This window comes from Simochromis diagramma, unplaced genomic scaffold (genome assembly GCF_900408965.1).
Source record: "Simochromis diagramma unplaced genomic scaffold, fSimDia1.1 OVJJ01000419.1, whole genome shotgun sequence".
NCBI lineage: Eukaryota > Metazoa > Chordata > Actinopteri > Cichliformes > Cichlidae > Simochromis > Simochromis diagramma.
The window spans coordinates 729896-748998 of NW_024387244.1; the positions used below are offsets into that span (position 1 = coordinate 729896).

The 19103-nt window shown below is 43.5% G+C and overlaps 1 protein-coding gene across 5 annotated transcripts; it reads left to right on the forward strand.

The window, feature by feature from the left end:
• Positions 1-5831: 5831 nt before the first annotated feature.
• Positions 5832-18339, forward strand: LOC120747087 (ceramide synthase 2-like). Of its 5 annotated transcripts, none has more exons than XM_040052703.1 (11): positions 5832-6060; positions 7064-7240; positions 9210-9327; positions 10833-10951; positions 11448-11505; positions 11625-11675; positions 12657-12749; positions 13158-13286; positions 16131-16237; positions 16421-16577; positions 16657-18339. In XM_040052703.1, the coding sequence occupies exons 2-11, from the start codon at positions 7065-7067 to the stop codon at positions 16852-16854; spliced, it is 1206 nt and encodes a 401-aa protein (XP_039908637.1). In that variant the 5' UTR covers positions 5832-6060; position 7064; the 3' UTR covers positions 16855-18339. The 5 variants fall into 5 exon arrangements, with proteins under 5 accessions (XP_039908637.1, XP_039908638.1, XP_039908636.1 ...); XM_040052704.1 differs by lacking the exon at positions 5832-6060 and adding an exon at positions 6071-6402; XM_040052702.1 differs by lacking the exon at positions 5832-6060 and adding an exon at positions 6441-6742.
• The last annotated feature ends 764 nt before the right edge of the window (positions 18340-19103 follow it).

The window sequence follows — 19103 nt, forward strand, 5'->3', positions numbered from 1 at the left end:
GTAAGCACAGTTATTATAAAGCAGCAATGCTTAAAACACAGTGTGCGCGACGTCCTGTCCAATGCTGCTCTACTTAACCTGCGATGTTTGCTGCCCCCTGCAGGAGCACAGCAGCATCTGTGTCAGTGCTGAATGAGGTCAAACAGTCAGGAGACTTCCAATCACTCCAGCAGCAGCTTTTTACTGAAAGCCTGCAGCTGTTGCTTTAACTGCGCCTCTGACAGACTGTGTGAGCGAAGACTCGCTCTTAGAGCTGCAAAGTTCACTGGTCTCACTCTGAGATTATCTAATGCAAAACAATAAAAACAACAGCAGAGAGCACAAAGAATGTTTGAAGAGAGAAATTAATAGAAAGAAAAATGGAGAAAAACATAAATGAGTAATAAAACAAACAAAGAGTGGAAACAAAGAAAGGGAAGAAATCTTCCAGAACAGAAGTCTTGGTGTGCTGACAAAACAAGGGACCGACAGAGACCAGGGGACAAAGCTAAATGTACGAGCATGAGTGTGTTTAACCAAGAAACACAAGAGAAAGAGAAGAAAAATGTTAAACATGCAGCACAAGCATCCATGCATGCTCATGTGTCCGGACAAACACTGAATGGGTTTAGATGAGATGTGAATATGGGTTTATTTGACATCTGTGGGACGCTGTCTGTGTTTCTGGGAGGACGCCGCTCACTTCCAGCTCAGCCAGCCTCAGAGCTGCTGCTGTGTAGCTTCCTGCAGCTTCCTGTCCACATTCCCCACCTCCCTGCCTGTGTTTTTGTTGGCCAAGACAAAAGGAGGCACAACTTAGAACTTCTCCTTCATGTTCAATACTCGAAGTGTTATAAGATTGCTGTTCAAAGGTTCCCACCATGACTCTTGTCGCACTTTTTTACCCGAGACGAGCGTGGGACTCACTTTTCTGCATTTTGAGTAAATGTCTCACTTAAATGGTTTTATATGAACTCTAATACACGTTTTCAAGGTAACCGTCCATCTTAAGGTTAACTGTGTCTGGATTCTTTCTTTAAGTCTTCAGGTAACACCATCATCAGCTGATGCAGGTGTGTGTGCACAGCAACATAAGCGTGTGTCACTCGTTCGCTGTAATAATACAGGTGGTGAAATGCAGAAATACCTGGTGTTCAGACTGAGTCCTGCATGCAGAGCCTGTTGTTTTCTCTCTTTTTAACCTGAGATTTATCTGTGCAGCACACTGACACACACGTGTTGTACTCTGTGTTTCTGCTGTGTTGTTCGTTTTTGAATGTTTTTGTGAGGAACATTCAGATTTGAGCTTTCCAAACTTTTTTCATCAGGTAATTATACAACATCAAATCACCATGTTTAAGAAAATTACATGTGTGATTGATAAATGACCTTCATGAAGTAAAGGATTGACTACTCATTATATATAACCTAATGGCACTTTGAAAAAATTAAAAGAAAACTGCCATCTGCCAATCAGCTCACAGGCTTGTGGAGGCAGGCGAGTGAACACCTGTGACACTGTAGTGAATTCTCTTTTATTTGGTGTTCACAGATCAGGGGTTGCGTTCCTAAAAGCCATGTTGCCTGGGTGATTTTACCTTTGACATACCTGACACCTGTAGTGCTAATGCTAATGCTAAACTAAAATGGTAACCAAAGCAAACATTATATGTTCCAGTCATCTCGAGGGCTTTTGCATGCTGATATTCAAGGGTGGAGTAAAGGGTTGGTGATGAACACCATCATCTATTCAACATCCTGCCCTCTGGATAAGGTTCAGATCCATCAGGTGCAAACCAGCAGACTAAAGATCAGCTTCTTCCTGTGAGCTGTCAGACCTCTGTGTGAGCACACTTCTCCCGTACAACCACGCTGACGCTGCTATTGATCAACTGCCATGTGCAATATCTCAGTCTTTCCTTGTTCGGTGCAATATTTTGTTCTCAGTGAATTACCATCCACCATAGCTCCTTCACCATTATTCATTTATTTAATATATTATATAACTGCCCTTTATACAGCCCAACAACGTTTCTGTTTCAGTGTTTCATACACCATGTCTACAGTTTACTCACATATATGGATACATATATTTTGCTTTTTCCTCGTTGTAGATTGTTTTCTTTACTTTTGCACCTTTGTGGCCCTGCTACCCAATTTCAGTGTGCAAGAAACCGAACAATAAAAGCTCTAAAGTCTAAAGTCACTGGACACCAGTCAGTGATGAAGGCTAAAGGGGCACGTCCCTTGAACCTGAGCTACATCTAGTAACCACTGTTTCTCTCACACAACCTTTTTGCTTCCTCGCAGACACAACTTGTCAGCTGTGTTAGATAGTAAACTGGAACTATCTCCTAAGCTTTAGGCAACATCAAAAAAGGGACCTTTCATATTTGAATCATTTTTATTGAGGTTTATCACCCACAACCGTTCACAACAGATGGTTACCCCTCTCTGAGCGTGGCTCTGCTGGAGGTTTCTGCCTATTAAAAAGGAGTTTTTCCTTCCCACTGTCACCAGGTGATTGCTAAAAGGGCTGGTCTTATTCAACTTGTTCAGCCTGCTTCCTCAGGGAGGCGCTACAGGGCATCAGCACAAACACCCACAGACAAAGACCCTGAGCGCATACACGCACCGATAACACAGTCCCACCCACCCATTTTCCCATTTCCCTCTATAAACCACCGCTGTGCTCATGTATCTCTACACTGTAGTTACAGATTCTTTAGCGCTGATAAGATTAAATGGCCAAAAAAGGGGGAAAAGGCTATTTGGTGTAAATAACCTGAGATTAAAGTAAAAATAACTAGTAGCTAACATGACTCTGTAAATCCAGGCATGGTGACATATTCTTACTAAGCAGTACTCAGCAGCAGGTCCTCGACAGGTTCTCACTTCTGAAATATTGTGTTTAGTTTAGGATGGAGCACACAGGAACAGGATACATGCCAACCAATGATCCATCGTCATTTCACTGGACAATTACCAGGACATCGTCAAACAACATATAGACTTTGTGCACCCTGGATAAAGTCTGCTTGATGTCTAACACTTATGTTCCCACATACAGACGCACCTGGCAATGACGAGAACGGTTCAGGGTCACAGTGCATAAAGAAAACTGCTCACCTTTATATTAGCAGTCTTTTTCTAAATTAAAGTTGTGATGTAATCCCGTCGTGATTGCTCAGGGATCAAAAAGGGAAAGAATCCAAAAACCAACCATGCAGAAGGTAAAGAGCATAGAGAGCTTTCCTCCCTGAGGACAGGAGAGGATGGTTAACAGGACAGAATTTAATAATGTAACACAATAAGGCTACAAGGTCAGTACAGAACTGCTGAGAGCACCTGAAACTACAGCAGACATTCAGAGTTTCTCAACATGTGCTTGGATACATTATTAAATACGTTTTAATGTGGAAAAACTCAGTTATTCTAATATTTGTCTCAGTGTGACGTGTTTGTGCATCTCATGCTGTGATTGGCTTTAAAATAGGAAACAAACTCACTGTGATGCTTATTTGAACGCCAGTGTTCCACAAACACATAAGTAACAATAATGGATTGCATTTATATAGCGCTCAAAGCGCTTTACAATGCCACTATTCATTCACTCTCACATTCACACACTGGTGGAGGCAGCTGCAGTTGCAGCCACAGCTGCCCTGGGGCAGACTGACAGAGGCCAGGCTGCCATATCGCACCATCTGTCTTACTGGCGCTTCCCAACCCCCTGAGCCACAGTCGCCCCACATAAACACACACAAACACATAAACACACACACATACACACACACACATAAACACACACAAACACATAAACACACACAAACACATAAACACACACACACAAACACACACACACAGACACACACACACACAGACACATAAACAGACACACATAAACACACAGACACACACACACAAACACACACACACAAACACACACAGACACACACACACTAACAGTACACTGACTAAACTGGGTCCTCGTGAGAAAACTGCTCATTAAAGCCATAAAGTTGTGTTCAAAAAGCTCAGTTTGTGACATTGTTCAGAGTCCAGATTTCAGCTCCGTGATGTTTCTGTTTACTTTGGTCCAACCTGATCAAATAAATGTTGGTGCTAATTACCTAATAATGCCTCGTACATTTGCTAACATCTTACTTTAAAGCATTTCAGTATGTAAATAACTGAATTTCCTGTATTAAAGGGATGTGTTGATGACTACATGTGAGTGTAGCTGCACATTTATGCAACATGTTTGTGCAGCACTGCGTGAGCTCATAATTATGATCATGAACTGACCGCAGCCCAGTGTTCCTTCACTGGGCTGGTTTCAGTCATTATGCAAATGTCCTGTTGATAAGATTGAAACCTGCAGTCAGCTGAGACTGAAGGAGTCACCTGGATGAGTGACCAAAGGTTTCTCCCACTGAAGACGTCCAGATGAACAGAATCCACTTTTGGAGATGTGTTTATTTTACTGTAAATGATTTTCCAACACCACATGAACTGTGTTTTATGTTAACAGACCGCACACTTTTACTATAGCATGTAATGAATCTCTTGCATTACCTGATACACTGAATTAGTTCACAGCTCCAAATAAAGAGAACAAAATCATCTTCGACATGTGATCGGGCACCTGTGCAGGTTCTCATTGTTGCTATCCAGCCAGTTATGTAATCACTTTTTATCTGGGTGAGAAGCAGAAAAGCAAGTTTTGTGACATATTTAGATGTCAAAATAAATTAACTGGCTTTCACTGAATTCAATGACCTTGACCCAGTGACTAAGTAGAAAATAAAGCTTTGTATGTTATAAAGCACTGCTGGGTGGGGCTCTTCCCATCATGCATTTCTCTTTCATTCATAGTGCTGTTGAAATATGACTGGAATGAAAGGCAACATCATGTGATCATGCTCATAAAGCTCATCAGCTCTCTGGTGTAACACACAGGTTGATAAGATTTTACAGTGACAGGATGTGTCGCATTTCTTTCTCTGCTTTGCTTCTGTTTCTGGTTTCCTGTCTGCTGATAACGAGCACATAATCTTTAACATCACTCGTAAAACTGTGTGACAGTGCATCCTGAGGTCACGAGTAATCTCTTTTAAAAGCTGCGCTCATAATATTTAACTGTAAAGATTTCATTTGCAGATGTGTTAGCCACATACAATCATACATGAAAAAAACATGAAGATATTAGCTCTCATTGGGCCTCTTATTGTCTAGACGTCTCCAGGACAATCAGAAAATCCCTTTAATTTAATATTTTCTATTTGCCTCATGAAACATTTAGACCAGGAACGTTAAATTAATTTTACACATACCACTGAAACTCTTTCTGCTAGTGTAAAAACGTTTAACTGGACATCCAAAAGTTACCCTAATATCATTTTTTTAAATCTCAGTTTTCTGCATGATAACTGTGTAAAATTAGCGTCCAGACTGTCCCATATTTAAAAAATAGAAACTTTTGTTTGATTGATGAAAATGTTAGCCAAACTGTCGCAGACAGTAAAAAACGGTTTCTGTCATTTAATTATTAAACTGTTGCTCTACTGCTTTGGTGTAGTATACACGGCTGTGTGTGTGGGGGGGGGGGGGGGGGATCTCTGTCAGCAGGAGAAGCTGTAAAACTTATTTTGAAAAAATACAGTTAAGCCATATTTTGCCCTCCTTCATATTTTTCTAAGAGGCCGAACTGAAGTTATTCCTGGCCCATTTTGGCCCCCGGGCCTCATGTTTAACCACCAAAATTGCGATATGTTGGAAACCCCCCAAAATAAACAGAAGTGAAATTACAACCCGAGCAGAAAATCTCATTTGAACGCGTCTCCTCTCGCCCCCTGTCGGCAGCACGTGGCATTGTCCCCGTGAATGGCTGAGCAGATTTTGGCTGGTGAGAAAATACTACGATCCTCGTGTTGTGGCGCAAGATCCAGAGCAGAGAATGATGATGATGATGATGACAGCACACGCCCGCTGGTAGGAGCGGGTGCGTCCACACGCCCCTCCTCTCTAAATTGCCGCTGTTGCCTCGCTTTCCATCTCCCATCACAGGATCGCGGACAGGTGAGCACAACATCTCCTCTCTGCGGTGTGTTAGATACATAAACGCTGTTTCGAAGCTCTCTGCGTGGTTTGTTGAATGGTTGATGGACCCGTGGGTTTGCTGTGCTTCCGCGAATAACAGCTGATGGATCAATTATTGCGCGTTTTAATCTGTCGCATTCGCCGTGCAGTCGGCGCACAGTGGTTACGGTCTGTCTGGTCATCTGACTGCGCAGGCTTTCACATCTGCGCTCACGTTCCTCCACAGCTACGACCTGATCGATACGCGGATCGATTGGATCTCAGCAGCAGCAGCAGCTTTTAAACCCAGACCGTGCAAACCGTTTACAGGGAATAACAGTAGTGAGCTTACAGCATACAATGTGTGTGTGTGTGTGTGTGTGTGTGTGTGCAGACAGAGACTTGAACGCATGAAGGCTGCGCTGCGTAGATTTTGCTGAAAAGCAGGCAGAGACACGTCTGCTGATAATATCGATGCGCTGCTCAGGTGTTTGGACCTGAACACGTGGTGTCTTTTCTGAAAGGCTGATAAGCTGATTGTCCCATTGAGTCAGGAACAAGCGGGTTTGCATCTGATTCATGTTTGTGACAGGCGGCAGCTGCTGTGCGTCTGCGGTTACATTTAACAGAAGATGTAACCTGTTAAAGCCTGAAACAGGAAATAATTCAGATTCATTTGAAGGTGTCGTATTTGCTGCTGTGCTTTTTCGTTTATTGCTTAAAAATGTTTTGTGAATATTTTCTGGGGAAAACACTGCACTGCTGATAAACTAGATGTAAAGAGGTGAAATCACCGTCATTGATCTTGTAATCGAAACATGTTGCCATGTGAGCTGATGCAGTAGCAGCGATGACACTGTGCAGTTGTTCTTTTCCATCATTTCTGTGCGTGAGCAGTTTCCTCTTGTCCTCTTTGTCATTAATTTGAATCCGCTTCCCGTTCTGGTAAACTGTGTTTGTGCGGCCAGACAGTACTCACCTCTTCCTCTTTCATGCCCCACAGAATGGAGGCCCTGCTGAACGAGTGGCTGTGGCGGGAAGAGTTCTGGATCCCTCCTGGGAATCACTGGAAAGACATGGAGATGAAGGAAGGAGAGAGCCACTTCCCTCTACCCAGGCATCTCATCTACACCTTGCCACTAGCTCTGATCTTTATAGCCATCAGATATATCTTTGAGAGGTGAGGCCGAGCTCACGGCGAGCTCTGCTTTTTGGCTGTTGTCATTAAATAGGCTGAAATCAGCAGAGCAGTAAGTTATGTGGCGCACAGTTTTGTCCTTTTCAGTTTTACCTAATTAGTTGAAGGAAGCAGTGTGATGCTGTTTGTGGGGGAAAAGTAATTTTCTGCTTGACTTGTTTTGGTCATGGTGGCTGGCTGGAGGGTGTTTGCTGCTAAGCTGCTGAGGAACGCCTCCTTTTCCCTTTATTCATGTGCTACATGCTGTGTGAGAGTCCCGTCTCCCCCCAGGCTCTTTCCAGCCTTGTGTTAAAGTGTGTCCGAGTGTTTTTGAGGGAAAACACTCGGACATGGCGACTACAGAAGTTTATAGCTGAGGTTTTACGATGCATGGCTACTAATGCTGATTCTCTGTAAGCTGCCTCTGCAAGGTGTAGTCCACACCAACCAGTCAGTGACTGCTGTCGGGGTGATCGCACAGAAAGTCCTACTAGTGCTTATTAAATGTGTCCTCCCGGTGCTTCAAGAGATTCCTTAGAAAAGGTCAGAATATTTCTGCTGTCACAGCTGAAGGGATTTGAATGTTATCTTCAGATACCTGACACTTCTTAAAAGACTGCGTTTGGTTTTCGAATATTTCAGTTAGAAGAAAGTAGATCTTCACTCCTCTTTATAAGCATTTCATAGCGTTCTACTTTAACGTAACATTTGAACACTTTGGATGAATTTAAGAGAAATAATAATAATTCGAGGCTACAGTTAATCTGTGAGCGCATCTGGTCTGATGATGCGTTTGTCTCAGCGTCTCAAACACTTTCTTGGTTTTACAGGATTGAATGTTTCAGAATGTTAGTGGCACAAAATCAGACATTTGATGAACCTGAGAGCTTTCACAGTATTCTGCCGATCACATTTATGCTTGTGAGCAAAGCTGCTTTAAAAGAAACGTCACAGTAAACCTGTTTGTACAGTTAACCAGTTCCTCTGGTAACAGGACAAGAATTTATTCGGGGCTGGCAGAGACGCGGCCCACATGACCACAGCTTGAACGCCTTTCCATTATCATCATCGTCAGCTGCTGTATTGTCTGTGAGAGCTGAAGATTAGCATCCTCGTCTGTGCCTTCATCAGCGATGTTTTAGCAGATTGGTAACATTAGCTGTGAGAGTAGTCCGGGGTCAGAGGATGATGGCGTGTGCCGTGTGCGAGTCGTAGAGGTCGTAGGGGTGGGCACCGTCATTTGTGCTCGCGTAGACGTCGGCCAGCTGGAAGGTGTCTCCACGCAATCTTCTCAGGCCGTGTGTGTGTGTGTGTGTGTGTGTGTGTGTGTGTGTGTGTGTGTGTGTGTGTGTGTGTGTGTGTGTGTGTGGTGTGTGTGTGTGTGTGTGTGTGTGTGTGTGTGTGTGTGTGTGTGTGTGTGTGTGTGTTCCTGTAACCAGAGCACTGTGTGTCCCTCTGTGAAGCTGCCCTGACCTTCTCATTATCTCCGATCTCTCCCTGCGTGCACACTTCAGGATCATTATCTCTGAGATAGAATTACACACACGCACGTTTATCTAAACATGTATTCATTGCTGATACCCTCATATTGTATTATTCTGTTGATCTTTCTGTCTCCTTCCGTCTGTAACACACACACACACACACACACACACACACACACACAGAGATCAAGTGTCTCTAGATGCTGGATCGGATAATGGCTGTCTGGGCACAACCCGCCCACGGCAGCAGCTCCACAGGCTGTCAGGAGTAACGAGCTCCTCTCGTTGCTCTTCTGTGTTTGGAGCACATCGAGCAGATGTTGATGACATCACACATTAATCCTTCAAGTACTGCAAAACGAATTACTCCCGTTTGTTTTATTAACAGGGTTGCATTTGCTATTATGCACATATATGCATATAAATATAAAACAGCAGCAAAATGCATTTTTTCCCCTCCTCATCTCTTCTGGTCTCTGTCTTCTCAGGGTCATCGCCATCCCCCTCAGCAAAGTCTTAGGTGTGAAGGATCGGATTCAGATTCGAGCCGCTTCCATCCCAAAGCTGGAAGCGTTCTATAAACAGCACAGCCAGCAGCCATCGCAGGTTGGTGTTCACAGGAGCCTCTAACTGTCCGTGGAGTGCACTACTGTAACTATGGTACACGTAACAGGGAGTCATTGCTTTAAATGTGACACTCATCTGTATAATACAGTAAATTTTCCACCAATATATGAATAAATGAATTGTTGAAGTCACTTATAAGCATGCAGCCCAATAGGTTAAAGATCAGTTTAATGCACCGATTTTTCTAGTGTGCTGAAAACATGAAAACCTACAAAGCATTTCCCATTTTTTAGGATTATACTTATACTGAGCTCAAAAATGACATCTGTGCCCAGACCTCCGTCTTGGTTAAAGAACGACTACATAAACTGTATCTCATGATCATCTATATAAATATGTAAACATCCTGCAAAGTCTATGCAAATTTAAATGGAGAATCTCACCTTGAGCCAGGCACTCTTAATGTTTAGTGTGTCCCTAATAAATAGGAACATCTGTTATTGTGTCACACAAACAGTTTATGCGTGCTGGGTGTGGCTCCATCCAGGAGAAAGAGTGAGATTGTGTGCCAGCTTCCTCTGGAACGAGGAACAGTTTGAAAACGGGCCGTCCCCACAGAGATGCAGCTCAGGCTGCGAGGCTCGAGCTTACAAAAAGCGTGTTCGCTGCACTGTGAGAGAAGCAGTTATCTTCCTTTTAAACATAATCCCGTCTGTCCCTTTGATATTAATCTTTCCTATTATGTTGCTGATAATCAGAATAATTAGTTAAAATCTGAGGACAAACCAGCGCTATTAGTGTGTAACTGTTACTTTTCTCCGAATCATGGAAGTCCTCCACCCTCCTCTTGGTGTAATTTGGCATTGCAGCAGAGCAGCCGTGTTGCTGTGCAGACAGGCAGGGGTGTACACCTGTCAGGACGAGGCATGACTGAGCATATCGAGTGGAGACGCACCGCTCCACGAGCGCCTTTCTACATTGTTTTTACCCGTGTGTGTGCGTGCGCGTGCGCATGCTCTGGCTTATTTGCAAATCTATTTCCATGGGGCCGCGAGCAGCAGCTGCAGCAGCAGCAGCAGAAGCTAACGACTTTGCTGTTCCCCATGTAAATAACTTGGCCACAAACACGTTGTGAAACAAAGTAGATTTATTTCCTGAATACAACGATTGTATTTCTGTTGCACAACGCAATCGTGGGAAAATCATTTCACTGCTCGGTGTGGTGTCACAGTTTATCCTTTGATACAGAGCTGGAGCTGATGCTGGGGGTGCAGAGAGCCTGTGTAGCCAAATAAAAACATGCATGTGTCACACCGAACCCTGTAATTAGGTTTCACTCAGCAGAGGGACCTTCGGCGCTGTGATGTAGGGAGGGAAGGTCACGCTAACAGTGGTCGTGCACATTTATCTCTGTGGGTGCAGAGCTACACGTCGACAGGACGAGTGCTGTGATGAAGCTGTAACAATGCCTGCTATGAGAAAGCAGCTCGTATTTACATAGTGTGTGTGTGTGTGTGTGTGTGTGTGTGTGTGTGTGTGCTCAGAGTGAAGTGGTGGGCCTGGGGAAGCAGTGTGGACTCTCGCAGAGAAAGATCCAGACCTGGTTTAGACACAGAAGGAACCAGGACAGACCCAGCAGCACCAAAAAGTTCTGCGAGGCCTCGTGAGTTTTTCTTCTCATACGCTCAGTCGTTGAGCCATTTCCTGTTGGACGGATGTCACACGTGTGCCTGGTCACATCTTTGTCTGATCTCATAGAACTATGTAGTTCATTTACACAGCATCCGCTAATAAGGTGGTGTCAAACATAAGGCCCAGGGGCCAGAATGGGCCCAGCAAAGACACCGATCCGGCCCACTAGATGGCTTTGGAAAATGTGAACTGAATTTTTACATTTTCTTACAACATTTAAGTTTTATAGCTTTTCTGAATGATAAAGACGTCCACAGTGGAGCTTCATGCTACACCAAAGTAATTACCACCATATAAACGACATTTTCAGTCTCTCTGTTGATTCATCTACAAAACTATCATCCAGGTCATGATAGTTTTGTTCCTAAACGAAAACTTTCTTGTCACTCGTCTCGCCCATTTAAAATCAAAGTGGGCCACTGTGGCATCCCAGCGCTAATCGATGATGCGTCTGTTCTTATCTGCAGCTGGCGCTTTGTCTTCTACCTCACGTCGTTCACAGCAGGGCTCGGCTCTTTAATTGATGTAAGTGTGTCGTCACTTTTTTCTTTTAAAAGACTCGAATCCTTTCACTGAACATCTGCTTACTACGATGTTGAAGTAAGATCGAGGCACAGAGATTTATCGTTTCCTCCATCCTGTAGATGCCGTGGTTCTGGGATCAGAGCGAGTGCTGGAGGGGTTATCCCAAACAGGTAGGACACAGATTTTGCCGTTGGGGTGTAAATGCTGGGGTTTGCAGCAAGTGTAACATGAGTCGTAGATCCTTTAATTCATGGTCATTTGATTCTTTGCTCTGTTGTTAAGTTAACATTTATATTCATGAAGAATTAAGTGGCAGAGACGTCTGTGAGCTAAAACTGAAAATCTGCATCACTCAGGTCATAAGAACAATAGGATCTACTTAAAGCAAGGAAAGTGCAGAAAGAGCACGCTGATCGTTTTTAATGCAGACTCCATCCACAATGTTTCAACTGCGACTTCCTTGACTGCAAAGCTCTGAATGCTTTTGTGGTTTCCTTCCTGCCTGAGTTTTTAACTTGCCGTGTGGATGATGGCACACATTCTTCCCTGGAAGCCACGGCTCTCTTTATCTGCATTTAACTGATAACAGCTCTGCTACTGCAGACTTGATTTTTTTTTCTCAGAAAGGACGTATTTTAGGGTAAATACCTCAGTCAACTTCCTGTCATTGTGTCGCTGCAAACTTTCACTTTTGAGTCTTCTCCAAATGTTTTTCTTTAAGATTACGCCATGACTTCCTGTGCATGAAGCACGTCCTCTGTGCTTGTAAATGAGAGCGAGGAGTTCTTACGTGGCCACTGAACCTTTGCTAGATTTTACCCCTGAAGCTATTAGACAGGTGAAGCTGTAAATACTCAGCAGAGTTGAATATCTGCCTGCACTACCCCAAAAAGCCCAGACCTGCTTCAGCACACTTAAAGGAATCAGTTCAGAAAACTGTTTATTAAACTCTTTCAGTTCCTCAAAAGCATGTAGTTAGAGTTCACGTTGGAGTTCAGTGATTAACAGTCTAACACATCTGTCTGTGAATGCTGCTGCGTGCATCACCATTGTTGCTTTCTAGGTCTGAACAAATAAGCATGGTGTTGGAAAAGCTTCTGTTTAACCACTGAATGATCACACTGAGCTGCTCTCTCCCTCTCCTTCATCAGCCTGTGTCTGAGGCTCATTACTGGTATTACATGTTGGAGATGAGCTTCTATTTGTCGCTGCTTCTGAGCATCTCTGTGGATGTGAAGCGAAAAGTGAGTATTAACTGAAAACACATAAAGAACCTGGTTATTATTATTCCACATTTAATCCCTGAAATGTAACGTTTTAGTCCAATGGTGAAAAAAGCAAATGCAGATTATGCTCTGGATTATCTGTAACTGTAATTATCTATAACTCTGTACTTTGAGTGTTACAGTATATTAAATCTTCACTTCAGTCTCTCCACAGAAACCTGAACTGTACTGAATACTTGAATATTCACAGTCATCTCATTTCAGTGCTTCTGTCCTTCAGGAGGCTTTGCTGCTGTCACATTTGTCTTATTTAAACTAACGAATCAGTGCAGACAATCATGCTGGTTTCAAACGGCACCCGTGCAGCTGCTGTTTATGCTGCTGCATGTTTTTAAATGCGTGCATGCATGTGTGTTTGTGTTTTAGGATTTCAAGGAGCAGGTGGTTCATCATATTGCCACCATAATTCTCATCGGTTTCTCCTACATTGCCAACTATGTGAGGGTGGGCACTTTGGTGATGCTGGTCCACGACTCTGCCGACATTATTCTCGAGGTAAAACACCACACCTGCCTCCAGATACACTGTGAGTACAAACGCCACTACTTCATTCTTTGTTTTCTAACAAAAGGGAAGTAAGTGCAGCATATTTGGAAATGAAAGTGACTTTTATACGCTGCCTCGTTCACAAGCGTCTGCCACAGCAGGGAAGTCGATGTTCGTATGACCACCTTTATTTTGGAACACAGCCTGAACTCTGTGAGGCTTCACGAGGCACATCCCAAAGCTCTCTTCTTGGAGGCTGTGCTTTGTTCCATTCCCTGTCAGGATGATACCACACTGGAAACTATGAACAGGCTCTGGGAGGCTGGTCCATGTTTTTCCATCCAGGTTCGTTTTGACTGCAGTGGCAGTTTGTTTGTCAGTGCTGCCAATCGGATGGTTTCCAAATGGTGAATCAAAATTTGGATCAAATGTGGATTCATCACTTCACAGGACTTGTTGACACTGATTTTCTTTGGATTTCTTGTGTCATTTGGCATAGCCCACCCATTTCTCCCTGCTTCCCTGCCTTAAGAGTAACGTTTTGACAGCCACCCTTCCACTGAGACCATTTTTGAGGAGGCTTCAGTGAACAGTAGACGATCAGCTGAAGGGACAGATGTATCCCTCAGGTCCTGGAACAGGTCTTTGCTGGTTTTTCCCAAGTTTTCAAGGACAGGATTTCTTCTCGTCCTCCGTGTGTTCAGTTCCCTTAAAAATATTCACAGAGACACTTCACATGATGCTGAAATATTCCTGTCAAACTCTGTTATGATTGGCCTTTTTCACAAGTTCAACAAAAGAAATGGGAGTCGGTCAGCAGGCTGCTAATAACCTGCAAGTGCCTCGAGGTTCAACTTGAGTTGGGTCTTTGCCAAGTTGTCTGCTGTGTGTAGACACAACACTTGAGTTGCATTTTTTTTCAAGCTTGACCGATTCATCAGTGTTAAGTAGGGCTGCCACGATTAGTCGACTAGTCACGACTGATTTAATAGTCGACGCGTCGTTTGAAGCTTTGTAAGATCCCAAAAGACGCAGGAATAAGTAGCAGGATTTAAGAGTGTAATAACGGACTGAAACAGAAGATGGCAGCACTGCATGTACAAGGATGCCAGCTGCCGTTAAACCCCGAAGAAGAAGAAGAAGCAGCTGTGTCCCAGAATTCATAGCGCGGCCCAGCTCAGTTTCCAACAATGGCGGCAGCTAGTTAGTTTTAATGTTACTCTTATTATTCTTTCTGGGTCACAAAATAAATGTTTAACATATTTTCAGGCGGGAATGTAGCTGTGTAAACCTCAAATATCTGCTCAGTTTATCAAGACACCACATATTTTCAAACCCACTGCCGTCTTTCACTACTCAGGTTAAACATGATATATAAGTCACTTAGATAACTTAAAACTGTTATTGTTTGGCCTTTTTTTAGTATTTTATTTGTTCCTGAGTAAATCGGTTTGGCTGAGATTAAAGTTATAGTTTTTACACAGCTGAATAAACGTCAAGCAGACAGCTGATCATCAGAAGTGTGAGATGCTCCAGAATTTACTCCGGTGTCCTGTTATATTTTAGATAGCAAGGAGTTTATTAAACTTCACCGAAACAATCTGCAAATTTCATTAAAATTTAATAAACTATCATCTTGTCTTTATTTTTAGTTAGCACCTTACACACTTAAAGCTGTAAGCTAATGATAGTTATATAAGAGCAGATGCTGCTGGTGCAATAAGCTGTAAGTTTTACGTCCAATGGATGATGATCTGATTAGTCGACTAATCGCAAAAATAATCGGTGACTAGTCGACTATCAAAATAATCGTTTGTGGCAGCCCTAGTGTTAAGTGACTCAGGTCCAAGGACTGGACTGAAAATGGGTGAGAAAGTTTAAAACCGCTGCTCAAGGCTACTTTTAAAAATTCCAGGAGCGCCTGGCACCTCGGAAGCAAAATATAAAACATTGAGTGGTGGTTCGAGACTTTTGCACGGCGCAGTGTGGAGGAGACTGCATCGTTATGCTCGCACACAAATGTTTAAAATGGCAGATTATTGCACAAACGAGGAACTTGACTTGAATTCAGCCCGTTGTGTATTTTTGTGAATTTCCTTCTTCTTTCATACGAGCACACACGTCCTGCGAGCCGCGCACAGCGAGAGGTTTTGTTCTGTTGTTGCTTGTCCTGGCTGTAAAGGTATGACCACCTCAGTGACAGTTGTTCCTTTGTCCGTGGGTGTTGTGAGGCTGTTTCAATGATAAGAAGTGACGATGATGATTGTTTCCGCGTTACATGAGATGAGGAAATATGCAGTCGTGTCAACTCGGGCGTGACAGGGTGTCGCCTGGACGCTGATAAAAATCATAAAGGGAAAACGATGCTGGCTTCATATCCAATAGATGATTAGTTACTGAGTGCAGGTGAGTTCATCAGTGAGTCTGAGGTTTGATTTCGAGCCAGCCACACCCACTTGTTTTCTCTCTCGCTGCGCTAAAACCACCTGGAACAAAGAGATAACGTTCGAGTCAGTAAACTCAGGTGACGTCTTTACACTTTAACCTGTTCAGATCTGAGACCCCTGCAGGACAAACACACTGAAGTGCTCGATGTTTAAAAATGACTTTTTATATTTAAAAGTGAAAATGGGGGTGGAGCTGACCCTGGCGTACGTCCGAGATTAGAACATCAGTAATTGTGTGACCACAAATCAAACCTGATGACATAACCTGAAAACACCTGAGCAGGTCGTTACTGTCAGGGGCCGATGAACGGGAAGCTGTGGGGAGGTGGGCTCACACTCACAGCACTTAAACGTCTTCACTGTCTTTTCTAAGTCACAGGAACTTTTACCTTCCTTTTTCTGACAGGTGGGTAAGATGCTGCACTACGCCTTGTGGACGACGACATGTGACGTCCTGTTTGTCCTCTTTGCTCTGGTGTTCCTCGTCACGAGGCTGTATGTTTTTCCAAGCAGGTAAGAAACTGTTAAATCAGACGTAGTTTCATGTGTTGGTGTGCAAATGTCCAACTAGGTTTGATGTACAGTTTGTCTTAGAGCACAGATAAAGTTTCCCGTTATCGGTACGACACACGATGCTCTGAAGCTCGAGAGTTTGTAGGAACAGCTGATCTCACTGTTTCTGTGTTTGCCCTCCAGGATCATCCACACCACCCTGATCGTTTCAATGCAGTTCTACGAGCCTTTCTTTGGTTATTATTTCTTCAACGCTCTTCTGTTAGTGCTACAATTGCTGCACATCTACTGGGCCTATCTCATCCTGCGCATGTTCTACAGGTTTGCCTTCGTGGGCAAGGTGAGACGAAGGGCTGTTTAAGCAGCAGCGATAGCAGGAAACGAGGAATCGGATGGTTAACTTTTATTCTTCTCCACAGATCGAGGGAGACGTGCGCAGCGATGAGGAAAGTCCGGTAGATGACAATGAAGAAGAAGAGGAAGACGGGGGTGAGTGCAGCTGGGAGCAGAGGAAGGATGCGATTAACTCCAGACTGGCATCGCTGGCTAACAACTGCGTCCTGAACAACCTGACCAACCAGACAAATAGAAACAGCAGACTACCCAAAACCAGATAGTGGCTTCACATCGAGTCCACGGCTTCGCTTCCACTTCCATGTCTCCAACATGGTCCGTTGATGATTTCAGGTCAGGGTAGGTTTGCATCTGAGCAAAGAAGCACAGATGATTGTTGATCCACCGAATGTGACACCACTCATAACACTAATATCAAAACAATAAAAACACGTATGAGGAGAGCGTGTGATCACTGCGATGCCGTTTCTGGTCCCTGTATTATAAGTACTTGAAAATATTCAGGACAGCGTTTTAGTTCATCTTTGCTTTTTTTTGAGTGAGAGCTTAAAAAAATATTGTTTGTATTAAAACATATTAATTCTTGTGTATAATATGGTGTAATCTATTTTAAATGGAACAAACTACTCTGACTGATTTATGTCCACATGGCTGCTCATGCACACAGTTCTGATTGTAGTAAATCTGTTGATAAATCACTTTATTGGCTGTTTTTATTCATTATTCACTGTAATCTGTATTTGAATCCCTCGTATGATTGAAGAAGTTGTATTTTTCTGCGACAGATTTAGACTTTTTAGGAGAACTATGGCGCCCCCTGGTGCACAAAGAAGACGCTGCCCTTTCTGATGCCTTTACAAAAAGTATTTCTTCTACAAACACGGACGTGAACCGTGTGCGTGTCTGTGCATCGTGTCTTTTTCTCACGGGCAGCATGATTTCCTACTCGGGTCTTTTGTTTTGTGCCTTGGCTGCTGTGTTTTGAACACTAAGATATGAAGTCTATGTGCTACTAGGGTTCCCCTTTTTGGAACAACACACAGGAAAGACCTTATTGTAACGTGTGTTACGTGTTTTTGTGTTGTCATTTCTACCTGATTCACACAGATGGGCATTATTGAGCTATTTTAGACAGTGGCGTTAAATGCATCGATGCAATGCTCCTGGTTAAAAATGAATGTAGAGATATTAGGAGCTGTATATTTTAATATTTACCAAATTGTGTTCTGATGCTTGCTAGTGTGATTTTACATGTGTCTTCCGACCGTGCTGCTGCAGGTGAACATGCTAATCCAGTCATCATTTATGTAACGATGGCTGTGATAGGGCTAGAAACAGGGCGTGTCTGTGCAGCGGTGTGATGTCACTGACGCCCACCGCACAGCAGGGGGTTTAAAGTGAAATGCTGGAGCGCTAAACGGCCGACGCAGTGAATGAGACTCACCTGGATGTTGTTTTTAAGAAGATATAAAAGCAGGAGACACGTCATGTCCTCATGAAACCTGCATTTGACTTTTATTATGAGTGTTGATTTGTGACAACTCGAACAGTTTAAATAAATGACTTCTGAATAAAACCTGTACAAATTCAGTCAAGCTTTTATGGAACACTTTTACATTTTGTTCATACTAATGAAGACACACACACACACACACACACACACACACACACACTACTGTGCAAACGTTTCTTTATGTTTTGCTATCGAGGTGACTGACACCCTCTTGGTATGTTTGTAAAGTGCTCTTGAGCAGTATTGCTCCAGGCTTCATGAAGGTTGGAGGTTGGCTGCTTTTTCATTCATTTTTATGTTGTGCAGCGAGTCCTTAAACATCTGTGGAGGATTAAAGAGGTGGCAGGCCTGTCTACAGCAGATGAACAGTCTCTGAACGTCCTGTCCTAAAGAGTTACATGAAAAAAACCACACAAGCAAAGCCGTGACACAGGACCTGAGAGATGCATCTGGCCCTTCAGCTGATCCATCTGCTGTTCGCTGAAGCCTCCTCAGAAATGTTCTCAGTGGCTGTCCACAAGCCATTCTTAATGAAAGGAAACAGGGAGAGGTTTGCCAAATTACACACAAATTGGACTTAAAATTAGTGGCAACGAGTCTTGTGGAGTGAATCTACATTTGTAATTTTTGGTTCAAATCGTGGCCAGTGTGTACAGGAGAGGTCAGGAGAGAGGTACAGCAGTGTGTCCATCTGTGAAACACAGTGGAGGCTCTGTCATGGTTTGAGTCTCAGCCAGTGCAGTTGGGGATCTGCAGGAACTCCACCGTGTGACTGACAGCATCCTCCTCTGTCACACCGAGCGTCTGCATGTCCTACCTCACTACATGCATGAATCTTTTCTGAGGTCTTCCTCTCTGCCTCCTGCTTGGCAGCTCCATATTCAACGTCCTTGTCCAATATATCTACCATCCCTTCTCTGCACATGTCCAAATCATTCCTCTCTAACTGTACTCGTTTCTAGCTCCATCAGTCCTCGTCACTCCACCTCCAGGCGTGCT